The sequence below is a fragment of the Fusarium falciforme genome, chromosome 12 (genome assembly GCF_026873545.1).
Source record: "Fusarium falciforme chromosome 12, complete sequence".
Classification (NCBI taxonomy): Eukaryota; Fungi; Ascomycota; class Sordariomycetes; order Hypocreales; family Nectriaceae; genus Fusarium; species Fusarium falciforme.
This window is the reverse complement of record NC_070555.1, coordinates 2210246-2223970: the sequence shown is the minus strand read 5'-3', so window position 1 is coordinate 2223970 and position 13725 is coordinate 2210246. Positions and strand designations below refer to the sequence as shown.

The following is a 13725-nucleotide window of genomic DNA, read 5'->3' as shown; positions in this document are numbered from 1 at the left end:
ACAAATATGAACAGAACCATTCACGATAAGCTCCAAATTAACAAATGCCACCAAGGTCATACGCCCTCCGCCTCTGTCAAGTCAACGTGTGCTAAGTGAGAGTACTGTGTGGCATGATCTTGGACAAGCGCGGGGATTAATGAACCGACTCAAAAGCAAGTTCGTCGGTTCTTACCCGGTTGACGGGAGAGCCCCTGAGAGCGATGCTCGGCTGGTGACCGGAATCCTGGCAGTACCCCTCCGGCTAGATGCCGTTCGTGGATGAGTCCGGTTTACATCCGAGTATGGCCATTTTGGGCCAGCTATTGCGAATACGTAAGTCGGTTCAAGCCCGAGGGTTTGAACAACACGGCTCAGTTGTCCGTTCATGCCCATCAAGAGAAGTGACGGTTTTCCCGCCACCGAGCTCTATGGCGATGTGGGATGGTAAGAACAACATATCTTGAGCCATAAAGAGATCCATTACTTCAACATGAACCGAATAATTAAGCCCCAGATTATTCCACCATGTATCTTGAGCATGCCTTCTCAACCTGGTGGGAAGACGACTCCCACACCGACATGGAAAGAAGTGGCCCCGGCCCCCTTCACCAAACTACCAAGGATAGCCATGAAACTCCGCTCTGGAAGAAACTCGCCAGCGACACTGTTGCTGCTGTCGTCTCCGCAGCGTTGCTTACGCCGGCCATCACCATCATAGACCGGCAAGTCGCCAGTGGAAAACACTTGATTGGCGTCTAATAACGATTTAAAAGCGCTGTCATTGAGAAACTATCAGGCCAGAAATCATTGACCGGTGCATTGAAGGATAGTATTGCCTGCGCCGCCCTCCATCCGAGGAGGTTTATGCTCGGTCGGCCTTTCACCCTGGTCTGCGGCTTGTATTCCGCCACCTTTGGCGTTGCCAACATGTCAGAAACCCTCGGCGATGAGGTCAGCCAAATTTCAATGGGAACACTTACGTTCCTGTCCGTAACGGCAGTCAACGTACCCCTGGGTATCTGGAAAGACCTGAAGTTCGCCAACATGTATGGTAGTGACAACACAAACAGCAAGACCATCACCATGCCATCTCGGTCTTACAAAGCGGCGGTGTCGGCGTTTTTGGTGAGGGATTCAGCTACAATATTTGGGTCCTTCTGCCTAGCCCCTTGGTTAGCTGATGCCGTCCCAGACTTCATCACAGCAAGCCAGCACATGAAGGGGACAATTTCTCAGATGACGGTGCCAATGTTGACGCAGAGTATTGCGACCCCAGCACATCTTGTTGGCCTGGACTACTACAGTGGCCGGAGGAGTTCGTGGAGGGAGAAGGCGTCCAGGGTCCAGGCGGAGTTTCCATCGGCGGGGCTTATCCGGTGTGTTCGAGTTGTGCCGACATTTGGACTAGGGTGTGTACTCAACAAAGAGATTCGTGCCGCGTTTTGAGGCACATATCCTAACTACATTCGAGTCTATCCCATTGGTATAGCATTTGGGCGTTTTGTGTGTGTAAAAAATAGCAATTTAGAGGATCAGTCCAATCTGTTAGTTCAGTGCTAAGCTGCTGTATGCCTCGGCGCTTGATCTTGGAAGAGATTCTTTGTCGACCCTTAGCCGTTTTAACCAAGGCCACAGAACGTGGCTTTTTGAGGTGCTTTGATAGAACTGAGGATGGAATTAGGCATATGTTACAATCGACTCACAGTGTTCAACTTGCTCAATCTTGCCCTAGGTTATAGCTGCCCATTTCCTGCACCGATTCCATCCACTGATAAACCGGTATCTTGTTCCCTCATGTCCATACGAGCCACCTCAGTATGTGTATCGAAAGGATGGCTTCTCTTTGTCGGTCATGTCGGTGAAGGCCTCGTTCTGGTCGCCTTGGCTATCAGCCCCCAAACCGCTACGGTCTCGACTCATATTCTCCCTCTTGCAGAGTATCCCATAAGCGGAGATGGAAGCGGTCGCAACTCCGATCGAGACAAGCAACCCAATAAAACCACCAGTATATGCGGGCGCATCTCGCGATGTGAAAGCCTGGGGCCCTGGAGGGGAAAAGCTGTTAGTATACGCCCCTTGTTACATGTTGCAGGGACCAACAAGTAACTTGCCTAGAATATTACCCAGAGAGTAGGCAATGAACCACAGAGCGTTCATAGTGACCTTTTTGGTATGTCCCGACGTGTTGGCCATAGGAAGCGAAGTGGACAGGACGTATGGGGTAAAGTATGTCCAGAAGCAGAGATATGAAGCAAGAAGACCATGCTGATCACTTCTAGGCAGTTGCCACAGCAAGGTGGCACAGGTCAGTGGAACGAGGTTAGCGCATGCAATGATGATACACCTGTAGCCCTTAAGTTTCGCGGAAGGGATCGACAGGATGATCTGGAAGCAGGTCCCCAGTACACCGGTGGGGAGGTTGATCAAGATGGCCTGAAGCGTGTTGAAGCCGAAACCTCGGACGATGAGACCAGAGAAACTGGATATAGCGCCTTCTCAAGATTAGCAAGTGGTATTAGGATATGAGACAACCTGTGGACAGAATTGCATACCGTTGGGAACATTTTGAGCGGCCGCAAACACGACAAGCATCCATGTCTTGGGATCGATAATCAGCTCCCTTACTTGATACCACTTGAACGTCGTATCTTGAATTCCGGTGTTATTATCCCTGACTCTCTGCATGGCAACCCACTTCTCTCTATCACTCAGTTGCCAGCACTTGACAGGGGAATCGGGGAGGAAAACCCAGAGCAGAGCCGACCAGAGTACGGTGAAACCTCCGAGGACCAGAAACAGCAGCCTCCACTGGGACAGACTCGTGTCTGTCCGTCCAATGCCGTAGCTAACGATGCCCGTAAAGGCAGTCGAAAATGTGTTGAACCAAATCGCGGTGCGGACAGGCTGTTCGGCTCGAGTCCACCACATGACGGTTAGAATGCTATTAGTTGGGTACACGATGGACTCCAGGCCACCCACTAGACAGAGGTCAGTTGAAAAAAGCACCAAGTGCTTGGGAGTGCTTACTTAGAAAGCGTACTACAGCGAGACCAGCGAAATTGTGCGTGGCTGCTGTGCACATGGCGAGAATGGCCCAGCCCATAACCGTGACAGACAATAATTTGGCGACGGGGAATCGCTGAATCAAGTAGGCCATTGGCCATTCAAATATCAGATATCCAAAGAAGAAAAGGCTGCCAATCCAAGAGAACTCGAGTCCGGTCAAGTTGGCGTCCTCCAAAATGCCCAAGATGGCGGTATTACCGATGACATTCTTGTCAACCGCAGCAAGAATCGTAGTCCCAGCCATCAGAGGCAAGATACACAAATCAATCTTCCAACGCACTCTGCGGTATTCTTTAGCCGAGATGGGTTCATCCTTGATTGCGGGATCGAGGTTTGTGATGAAGGCAAGGACAACGTCGTTGTCTTCGTTGGCTGTGACGGCAACGTCATCTGGCAAGATTTCGCCCTTCTCAGCTGGATCCTGGTGGTAAGGGGCCTTCAGAGAGGACTCTTTGTCCATGGAATGACGCATGGTTTGCAAGATAGGGGCAATAAAGTATGGTTCAGGTGCTAAAGCTTCGTCACACAGTGGTGTTTGAGCAGGGGGTGGAGAAGATGGTGGCAGTGGCCGAGGACAGCTCAAGTTCCGAAATTCGCGGATTAAGGCCAATAAATACACGTTACACTCATCCTTAGCTTTACTGGCACCCTCTAAAAGACACCGTCATCATTGTGACGTCCGTATCAGCGATATCAAAGACAGAGAACCCCTTGCCGAAGGATTAACTATCCCAATCCTCCCACCACCATGGAATCACGCTAGTTAGATTGCGGGGTATGGGGATAAGCGATAACCGGTGGAACCATATCCGGGGAGGATCCAAGGGCATCCGGGGCACCAGCTCTCGGCTGCGGACCGTCACCGAGGCCAGACCAAAGGATGACTTATCTCCCATGATTCGCTCAAACTGATCCGTCGGCTAGAGGCTCCAGATTTTCTACCGAGTATCTTTTAGCCGTCAGGAGGGCATCAGGAGACCTATGCGTCTTTAGCCAGGTTAGACTATCGAGGCAAACAATAACAAATTTCGCAGATAGGCATTCCGTGTCGTATCAAAACATCACGAGGTACGGAGCTGGCATACTAACATTCCACCCGAGCCACTACCTCTCATACCTGCCTAGTTCAGTATAGATTATGCAGTGTCCACAAGAAGTAATAACTCTTCCCCTGTATTTCGGAGTATTCGCTACCTCAAGTCGGCGGTGACCTCGGCTCGTCCAAGGAAGCCTACCAGCCTTTTGCGGCTCTGTGCAGCCCCATTGAAAGCCCGAGTAAAGTTCCTTCACGCAAATATGCTACGCTGGAGAAGCTCTAACTTTCACGTTAGCTACCGAAGCCTCTACTTGAGATGGGGATGTCAGGGTCGCCTAACGCCGGCGTGTTGCCCATCTTTGGTCCCATGACCAGATCTCAAGGCTACGCAGTGCTTGATTGTCCAGTTCGAGGTCTCATCCCAAGTCAATTACCTGTTGTTCCTTACTCCCGGGGCTAATGACCGGCTTGGCGGCCTTCCATGGCGGCAAATCCCGCTACTCGGGCCTGAGCCGACTATGCCACCACCTTTCGGTCTATAACCGACCAACCCCTGATCATCACAATAACCTTGCCGGTCATGAAAAGCATAGACATTTCTGACAGAGCTCTCGAGATGATCCAGGTAATTCTACCCAAGTGAGAACCGTTACTTCTGAGATGCCACACGCCATTGCACTTGAGAGCGGAGCCAAGTCCGTTTTTTCCTCCGTCCCCAGAGTGCCAGCAGATGCCATCTTTGCCTTGACAGCTCGGTACCTTCGGGACCCCTTTCCTCAGAAAGTTAACCTCGGACAGGGGACATATCGGGATGAGCATGGCCAGCCATGGGTCTTGCCATCTGTGCGCGCAGCTCGAAAGCGCCTTGATGAGAAGGGCCTGAACCACGAGTATCTGCCTATCCTTGGGCTCGCTGGCTTCCGCCGCTCGGCTGCTCAGGCCGTCCTTGGCAAGACATTTTTCCAAGAGCAAGAGTCAAAGGTCCGTGGGCAGCCCCGATAACTCCGCCCCTCGATCCACCAGACTGACTCCCAAGCACGTTCCAGGTGGCCACATGCCAGAGCGTATCAGGAACTGGTGCTCTACACTTGGCGGGCCTCTTGTTGGCTCGATGCTACCCAGTCAGGCCAAAGGTGTACATTCCAGAGCCTACCTGGTCAAATCACACCCAAGTCTTCTCCAGTATTGGCTTCGAGTGTCGGCCATTCAGCTACTACAACGAAGATAAGAAGAGGCTAGACTTTGACTCATATCTCAAGGCCCTGCGTACCGCCGCACCCGGATCCGTATTCGTCCTCCATGCCTGTGCCCATAACCCTTCTGGCTTCGATCCGACAGAAGACCAGTGGCGGGAAATCGGCAGGTTGATGAAGGAACGTGAACTGTTCCCGGTATTTGATGCGGCGTATCTCGGATTCAACTCGGGGTGTCTTGACCAAGATGCATTTGCTATTCGACATTTCATTCAAGAGCTACAACTCGAGGCGATCGTTTGTGTATCCTTTTCCAAGAACATGGGTCTCTATGGTAAGATTACGGGGGTTCATAATTATGTCATTGGCTGAAACTTGACCCTCAAACAGGTGAACGCGTGGGGTGTGTCCTGGCTTGTGCCTCGACAGAGGATGCCGCAGCGAGGTCTCTTTCTATGTTGGAGAAGCTTCAACGTGTTGAGGTGTCGAACCCGCCGGCATACGGGGCAAAGATTGCACAGCTCATTTTAAGTGACGAGGAACTGTTCTCCACCTGGAAAGAAGATCTTGTCATCATGAGCAGTCGTATCCGGTCAATGAGATGGGCCTTATATGACCAGCTAAATGCACACGGTATGTCAAGAAGATACCATAGTCAATATGGGGACAGAACTAACTGGTTCATAGCTACTCCAGGGATCTGGAAGCATATTGTCCGGCAGTCTGGCATGTTCAGCTTCTTGGGGCTGTCCCCGCAAATTGTTCAAGATCTTGAAGGTATGCCGTACATCTCCATTTGAGAGCCAGTCAGAAAGTGCTGATCGGCAGCAGAAAATTATCACATTTACTTGGCGGAGAACTCCCGCATTTCCATGGCAGGCCTCAATGAGAGCAATGTAGGTTACGTTGCTGGAGCGATCGCAGCATGTGTCCGGAGGGTCTTGCGATAGAGAGCTTTGAAGCAACCTTTATAGGTCACGTAAAGCCCTATTTCTACCAACAACTATCTAGAATATGTCAAGTAGTCGGGTTAACCTACAGCCTTGCATCTCCAGGCTCAAACTGTCTCCATTTTGGCCGAATCAAAGGGCCGTGACAATATCTCATCCCTTGATGCCTCCACCACGCCAGCTACAAGAACGGCGACTAGCGCCGCCAGGCTCTGATCCGCACCATCGTACTTGTGAGGCTCTCCCAGAAGAGCCAATGCTCCAATGATCTCTCCACTCAAACTACTTCGAATTGGAACGTTCAAAACGCTTTCGCATCCAATCGTGGCGAGGAACTCGTACTCGGAAAAGACCTTCATGTCCTCGATGGTAGACCCGAGATACATCCGTCCATCCTTAAGGACCAATTGCGCCCAAGGGCTTGACGTGACCTTTTTGCGGGCGCCGACGGGCTGGACATCCTGTCTCGTTGAGTATACGCGACTTATGGTGGATGATTTCGCATCGTAAACCAAGACGGTGAACAAACTGTAGCCGAAGAGGGCAGCTACAGTGTTTTCGAGTGACTTGAAGATCGTTTCGGGTGACTTGTTTTTGTGAATGTCGCTGGCTAATTGGATGAGAGCGCTGACATTTGGAGATTGCGACATAGTGTCGAGCTGGGCCTCAGGGGAACTGCAGATAGTTGGAATGATACAGGCGTCCACAACAGATGTGCATGAGATGGACAGGGAGATGTCGACGTATGGAAGTTATGTTCTGTTGACGTAACAACGGACGCGGCAGCTCGGATCAGGCCGACGGGAACTCATCCGTTAAGGCCCAGTCGCCCCGTACCCATCTCCGTATCTGAGAAGTGAGCAAGCCTGCGGAAAAGCGGAGGTAACAGCTCCGGAGAAGGGATGGAGCAAGGTGTGCCCAAGGGCGCAGATATCAGTTAGCGGTCGGAGAGCCGTCCGACCATGTGCATCGGTGAACCTACCTGGTTTCGTTGATTAGGTCGATAGCGAACGCGGCCACAAGTCCCTGTCACGTTGTCCGGTAGTGATCCGACGGAAACATCACTTGCTTACTCGGCGCACCATTCATTCGCTTCGCTGACTAAAGTCCTCACGGCTGAAGTAGCACCGACGGGATGGTTCGGCCCAGGGCCGAGTGTCGGCAAGTTGGCATTCTCCAAGGGCAGATATCCGACCTCCCGAAGCCGAGCTAAGGGCCCCATTTCCGATGCGATGTGTGTACTACATCCCCTGGATACATGAGCCATTGTATCATCCTCACTCGATCCAGGTCAAACATCCGGCGCCCCAATCTCCCAATTTCGAAGTAGATTCAACTCACCATGGTTCAATCAAGCTCCCATCAACATTCCCAGATGTCTAGCGTGATCAAGCAAAGACCTTGGGAGCCCTCGCCGTCCACGAAGGCCGTTCTATACACCAACGCCAATATTGTTGACCCTGAGGCAGCGGAAGTGCACTACGGAGCGTCTTTTCAAGTCGAAGACGGCGTCATCACTGGCGTCTGGAAAAATGGGGCTGAACAACCCACGCCCGGCAATGAAGGAATCACCACGATAGACCTTCACAACCACTTCGTCTGCCCAGGACTTATTGACTGCCATGTTCACCTGACAGCGGCGCCTGGAGATGTCACACTGAAGGGCATGTACGCGACCGAGGCCAGCACACTAGCATTTCGTTCAGCATACCTTGCCCGCGAGATGCTTCTCCGCGGGTTCACCACCGTCCGCGATACAGGCGGTGCGGACGCTGGACTTCGGGACTCCATCGTGGAAGGCCTAGTGAAGGGTCCTCGTCTCTTTATCGCAGGTAAAGCACTATCACAGACGGGCGGCCACGGCGATTTCCGCAGCCGCCACGAGGGCAGTCAGCACAAGTGTTGCGGAGGCGACCTTCCTGGTCTTTCACGCGTCTGCGACGGTGTGCCGCAGTGCCTCGAGGCCGTTCGAGACGAGATACGTCGTGGTGCAGACTTTATCAAGATCATGTGCGGAGGAGGAGTGGCAACCTTGACGGATCCTCTGTCGATGCTACAGTTTACCCCTGAGGAGATTCGTGCCATCACCACCACGGCCGGTTATTCTGGCAAGTATGTCACTGCCCATGCGTACACAACACAAGCAATCCGTCATGCTGTGGACAATGGCGTCCGAGGGATAGAGCACGGGAACTTTATTGACTCAGAAACGGCCGCGTATCTCAAGGAGAAGGATGTTGTGGTGACGCCCACTCTCGTGGTGTACCAAGCCTATGAGATTGCGGACAAGCCGCCTTTCGACAATTTGTTGACACCGGCTGGAAAGGCAAAAAACCGCCAAGTTCTTGCGTCTGGGTTGGAATCGCTCAAGATCCTTCACGAGGCCGGTGTTACCATGTGCTACGGCTCAGACCTGCTCAGTGTCCTCCACCCGCTTCAATCGGGAGAGTTTAGCATCAGGTCCCAGGTGCTCCCTGCAGCCAGCATCCTCAAGTCAGCTACCACCAATGCTGCAGCTTACTTGGGTATGACGGACCGCTTAGGTCAGATCAAAGCAGGTGCTTTTGCCGACTTTATTATACTCACTGGCAACCCTCTAGAGGATATTACAGTGCTAGATAATGCTAATTCGTCCTTCTTGGCCATTTTCAAAGAAGGTCGGGTTGTGGCAAGCAAGCTGGAGAGCGTCGTCCAAGATGTAAACTACAGGGACTTTACACTGCCTGGGGAAGGAAGAGGGATTACAGGCCACATCTAAATTGATTTACTTTGCTATAGTTTCTCTTGAACTTAATCATGGGCCACTTTTGCTGCGCAACATCGGATGCGAGAAGAGTTGATTTCTTTTCTTTATATATATCTTGACGACGTCTCCTAAGGAAGGGGCTCTAAACACTTGCAAAGTATCATGGCCTGGACCGCCAACGACATGAAGCAAGCCTTTGCAAAAACCCAATATGAGACTGAGTTATCCTGCTGCAGAATGCATACTGCATTCTTGGTTGATGATACATATCTATTCATGCACAGGTAGGTCTTCAAATCATGTTTTAACAGTTCCAGGTAGAATGCAAGTCAAATACTACATATTTCACTTTCATATCTACACCTTGTTGGAAGGGTACTCAACTTCGTACGCCCCGACAAGATCCTCCTTCATGCTTCGGATGCTAGTGAAGCGAGAGATCAAGTTTGTGCTCGTGGCCTTGTCGTTGGTTCCGCTGGCCCGGGACCCTCCAAAAGGCTGATGTCCAACTACTGCGCCACTGCTCTTGCTGTTGATGTAGAAGTTTCCAGCAGACGGGCGAAGACCCTCCTCAGCAGCCTTGATGGCGTCTGGATCACGAGCAAAGACGGCTCCCGTGAGAGCAAACTTGGTGGACTTGTCAATCAGAGACAAGGTCTGCTCGTACTCGGCATCCGGGTAGACATAAACCGTCAGCAAAGGTCCAAAGAATTCCGTCTTGAGCATCTCATGGTGCGGGTTAGTCGTCTGGAAGATGGTAGGCTGGATGTACCATCCCTCGGATTTGTCCGTGTGTCCTCCTGTGAGAATGGTGACTTCCTTGTCGGCCTTGGCCTTGGAGATGACAGAGTTAAGCTTCTCCCAAGATCGCTGATGAATAACTGGACCGACAAAGTTGCTGAAATCCTCTGGCGATCCAACCTGGATCTTTTCCGTCTCGGCAATCAAGTCCTTCTTAAATTCGGGCCAAACCGACTCGGCGACATAGAGACGCGAGGTGGCGGAACACTTCTGGCCTTGATACTCAAAGGCGCCACGGATAGTGTTGACAACAGCATTGCGGATATCCGCGCTGCCATGGACCAGATGGAAATTCTTGCCACCTGTCTCTCCAATGATGCGTGGGTAGCTCACATAAGCACCCGAGGCAACTCCCTCGGCGATCTTTCCATACAAGGAGCGGAAGACATCGGTTGAGCCCGTAAAGTGCAGGGCAGCAAAGTCGGGATGCTTCAACACGGCATCCGTCACTGTCTCTGGGTTGCCGGGCAGGAACTGGATGACACCCTTGGGCAGACCAGCTTCCTGGAAAATCTTTTGCAGGAGCCAGCTGGAATAGATGGCCGAGTCGGAGGGCTTCCAGATGACTACGTTGCCCATTATTGCTGGGGCGACTGTCAGGTTCGCTCCGATGGCGGTGAAGTTGAAGGGACTGATGGCGTAGACGAATCCCTCCAAAGGACGATATTCCGTTCGGCTATTCTTCTGTTAGTATTCATCCTTCATACTGCATAGGTTCTTGAGCCCAAGAAACTTACTTCCATACACCAGCATCGTTCATGGTGTTCTGTTGCTTCAATAGCTCAGCGGCGTAGTGCACATTAAACCTTGGACACAGTCAGTCAGTCACAAATCTCTCCTGTGGCACATTAATGTGGATTCTTACCGGAGAAAATCACAGCTCTCGGCGGCCGAGTCAATCTCTGCCTGCCAGATATTCTTGCCCTGTCCCAGCATGGTCGCAGCCATTATCTCATAGCGGTACTTGGTAGCAATCAACTCGGCAGCCCTCAGGAAGACAGCAGCGCGATCGTTGAAAGACATGTCTTGCCACTTCTTCTTAGCCTCCAGGGCAGACTCGATAGCTTCTGAGACCTGCTCTGATGTTGTCAAGGGATACTCGGCCAGCACTGTCTGGTGAGAAGACGGCATTGTCTGGTAGGCTGTTGAGCTGTGCTTAACCTGACCGCGAATCAGCATTATTCACGCAGGAGAAGATGAAAAGATCTTTTTCGCTCACATTCTGACCAGAAATCTCCAGCGGCAGCTTAACCGGCAGTTTCTGCTTGAGCGACTGCAGAGCCCTCTGCAACTCCTGACGTTCCTTACTTCCTTTCTCATAGGATGGCTAGGGCTTTTCGTGAGTAAAGACCATAAGATGACAAAGCTTCTTACATACGTTGGGCTCATTGCGGATGGGCGGCGTCTTGAAAGTGCCAAATGCCCTGGCTGGTGCCACCAGCCGCTGGGTCAGAGGGCCATGAGCACGACAAGCTCGGTTGATGAGTTGGAAAGACATTTTACTGATCAGAATAACACAACAGCTCCTGACTTTGCCTTTTGCTCCCGCTGTTAGCAAGCTTTCATTCGAGGGGCATTTATCTAAACCCACCTCCATAGGCACCTAGAGATAGCCGGACCAATCCAACTCTACTCGGCGGCGGGCCGAGTACCGAAGCTATCAATCCGGCGAGGTGGGGCTGCCGAAAACTCCCGCCAAGTTCCCCACAGCTCGGATTCTTGCCGACCGGAGTCTATCCATGCCCCACTCGAATGGTCGCCGCAGATCTCACCGTCCCGTCTTCTCACAATTTTATGCGAGGACTGCAGTTTGGTACCCCAGGTTGTTCTTTGAACCAAACAACCCTATTCTTTCAAGACCATAAACCTGTTCAGCCTATTTGCTCGGTTGTGTAGTACACATGGTGGAGTTGTAGTATTATCACAAACGGTGCTCACCGCCAGAAAACAGGCACCCTGAAGGCCTCAAACTCATACATTCAACTATCCAACGACTTTTGCTCATAGGTGCACTCAAAATCTGTACTATTGTTCGACCACAGCGGCCTCAACGGCCAACGGCAAACCTCTTCAATCCCACCCGTGCTGTTCAACCTCTAGGGTGCTTCTCCATTCTCGACCCAGTCAATCACCGTCTGTGGAGTATCCTGTGGCCATTCGCTTCCTGGCTGGTTCGGAATTGGGCTGCAATGTGCTCCGCCTAGGATCAAAAACAAGCGGTAGACGTCATTGAGCTTTGAGACACTCTCGTTGTATCCTAGTGATGGGTACATGAGGCCTCGTAGTAGTAGACCGAAGAGCCAGCAGGAATTCCAGGATCACTCTCGCCGTGCAAATGAAGTATCTTGCCCCCTGCTGACTGAAAAGGTGCGATATCAGGTCAGTTCGTCTGAAGTCCAAGTGTGATCCATTTCCTCAAGTGATCATACGTGACGTTGCCAAAGTCGCTTAGCAGGGCCGTGTCCTGGAGGTTCAAAAAACGAGCCACCCACTCGGATCTAGCGAGGCCAATGTCAACCCCCATCTCTCGGTATCCATGTTATATTGTGGATACACGTTGGTGAGGTCCGAGCCGCATTGAGAGCTGAGATAGATGCGGCGGCCGTCCGAGTCATGAGGTCCGTTCAGATACGTCTTGATCAGCTTTGCAGCTTGGACCATGACTATGTCGCTCTGCGCCGGTGTGGCAGCGCTCTTGGCAACGTGGCTTCGTAGTGACCCGTTGGACTCAACCGCGTCGCATGAATAAGGCTCCCCAACAACGTCGTCAATGTCGAAATGGAGTTTGCAGAGATCGGTCCGTGAGACGACACCGTCCGACTTTCCATCCAAGGCATCACAAGCCGCAATAGTCATTCTCATGGTCTTATCGAGTGCCCAACCTGGGGGAAGTAGCTGATGGTTTGCTCGATGAAGTTGGTAAAGAGAAGGTTGACCTGCTGCTGGCTGTAGTGGAAAGCAGGGGCACCCTTCGCCTAGCGCCAAAGTTCCCCGGTAGTCTCAATCCTTGGGATATTAGATCATGATATATCAGATAGTATTTGGCTCGTAATCAAACTCTAACCAAGAGAGTGGCATGCAGAATGGATGAGAGGAGGTTGGCAACTAGCGGGATGCACAGCAGACATATACTCTTGACACATATAGCCAAGCCCTGGGGAGACCCACGCCAGATGGGAGAGTAGCAGCGGAGAGATGAAATAGATTTTCACAGATACTCCTCTGAGCCAGGGGTGGGTGAACAGGCTCTTTGGCCACCTGGGAAGAAAATGGTTGAAAGCAATGCGTGAGCCTACAATAGCTTTAAGTATGCCACTTTAACATGAACATCCCGATTGTGGGCATTTTCCACGCACATATATGGCTAGAAGTAAAAGAATAGATGCAAGAGCTTTTAGCGGATATTGTTGACTGAGTTACGGCACATCTTACTTGTCCTAAGGTGGGTAGGTAGTCGGGGTTCGGTTTGACGCGATATCAACGTGAAACCAAATGGTGAAAGCTCGAGTAGGAATTGAATTATGACAGTTGATCCCATCTGGCGGCGGACCATACAAGACTAAAGTTGCTTCTCCTCTCGGAAGCTTTCAAGAACTCAGATCTTTCTCTCCCCGTCCTCTTACTGACCCTGCATCCTATTGAGTCTTTGCTACCCGTTGAGCTTGAGCCGACCTGGGCGACTACTGACAATCAAACACATTTCTGAGGCAGCCCGAATGGGACAAGCGATATTTTAGAGAACGGAAATCGCTCAGCTTGGGTCTTCTCAACATGCCCGCCCTCAACCTTGAGAAAGCCTACCCATAGACTGTGTGACAACCCTTCCAGGCGACCTGCCACTATTATTTGCAGATAACATCAAGCTACATTATAGGTTTCCAAATCATAGCGCCGTCATCGTAAAGCCTTCAGCCCATGATGGAAGCTAGATCCCCATTTCTCGTAGTCCAA

General features: G+C 51.5%; 6 protein-coding genes and 1 pseudogene across 7 annotated transcripts, besides 1 other annotated feature; 3 read left to right on the top strand and 4 right to left on the bottom strand.

The window, feature by feature from the left end:
- Positions 1 to 507: 507 nt before the first annotated feature.
- NCS54_01448800 (Hypothetical protein) lies at positions 508 to 1201 on the top strand (the record flags this gene model as incomplete). The annotated part of the gene is made up of 3 exons (XM_053159636.1): positions 508 to 704; positions 756 to 1107; positions 1175 to 1201. 3 exons carry the CDS (start codon positions 508 to 510, stop codon positions 1199 to 1201), a joined length of 576 nt encoding a protein of 191 aa, XP_053015611.1.
- A 593-nt stretch (positions 1202 to 1794) lies between these two features.
- Positions 1795 to 3520, bottom strand: NCS54_01448700 (MFS domain-containing protein; the record flags this gene model as incomplete). The annotated part of the gene is made up of 4 exons (XM_053159635.1): positions 1795 to 2027; positions 2106 to 2474; positions 2535 to 2960; positions 3010 to 3520. The coding sequence occupies 4 exons, from the start codon at positions 3518 to 3520 to the stop codon at positions 1795 to 1797; spliced, it is 1539 nt and encodes a 512-aa protein (XP_053015610.1).
- Positions 3521 to 4744: 1224 nt separating this feature from the next.
- On the top strand, positions 4745 to 6173 carry NCS54_01448600 (annotated as a pseudogene). Its single transcript has 5 exons — positions 4745 to 5065; positions 5131 to 5611; positions 5668 to 5910; positions 5965 to 6054; positions 6109 to 6173.
- Positions 4745 to 6173: a sequence feature.
- A 161-nt stretch (positions 6174 to 6334) lies between these two features.
- NCS54_01448500 (Hypothetical protein) lies at positions 6335 to 6877 on the bottom strand (the record flags this gene model as incomplete). Its single annotated transcript, XM_053159634.1, has 1 exon — positions 6335 to 6877. The coding sequence occupies one exon, from the start codon at positions 6875 to 6877 to the stop codon at positions 6335 to 6337; it is 543 nt and encodes a 180-aa protein (XP_053015609.1).
- Positions 6878 to 7569: 692 nt separating this feature from the next.
- NCS54_01448400 (Amidohydro-rel domain-containing protein) lies at positions 7570 to 8985 on the top strand (the record flags this gene model as incomplete). Its single annotated transcript, XM_053159633.1, has 1 exon — positions 7570 to 8985. The coding sequence occupies one exon, from the start codon at positions 7570 to 7572 to the stop codon at positions 8983 to 8985; it is 1416 nt and encodes a 471-aa protein (XP_053015608.1).
- Positions 8986 to 9330: 345 nt separating this feature from the next.
- NCS54_01448300 (Multifunctional fusion protein) lies at positions 9331 to 11272 on the bottom strand (the record flags this gene model as incomplete). The annotated part of the gene is made up of 5 exons (XM_053159632.1): positions 9331 to 10450; positions 10512 to 10580; positions 10640 to 10935; positions 10994 to 11101; positions 11153 to 11272. 5 exons carry the CDS (start codon positions 11270 to 11272, stop codon positions 9331 to 9333), a joined length of 1713 nt encoding a protein of 570 aa, XP_053015607.1.
- An 882-nt stretch (positions 11273 to 12154) lies between these two features.
- Positions 12155 to 12636, bottom strand: NCS54_01448200 (Carboxylic ester hydrolase; the record flags this gene model as incomplete). The annotated part of the gene is made up of 2 exons (XM_053159631.1): positions 12155 to 12272; positions 12329 to 12636. 2 exons carry the CDS (start codon positions 12634 to 12636, stop codon positions 12155 to 12157), a joined length of 426 nt encoding a protein of 141 aa, XP_053015606.1.
- Between the last annotated feature and the right edge of the window lie 1089 nt (positions 12637 to 13725).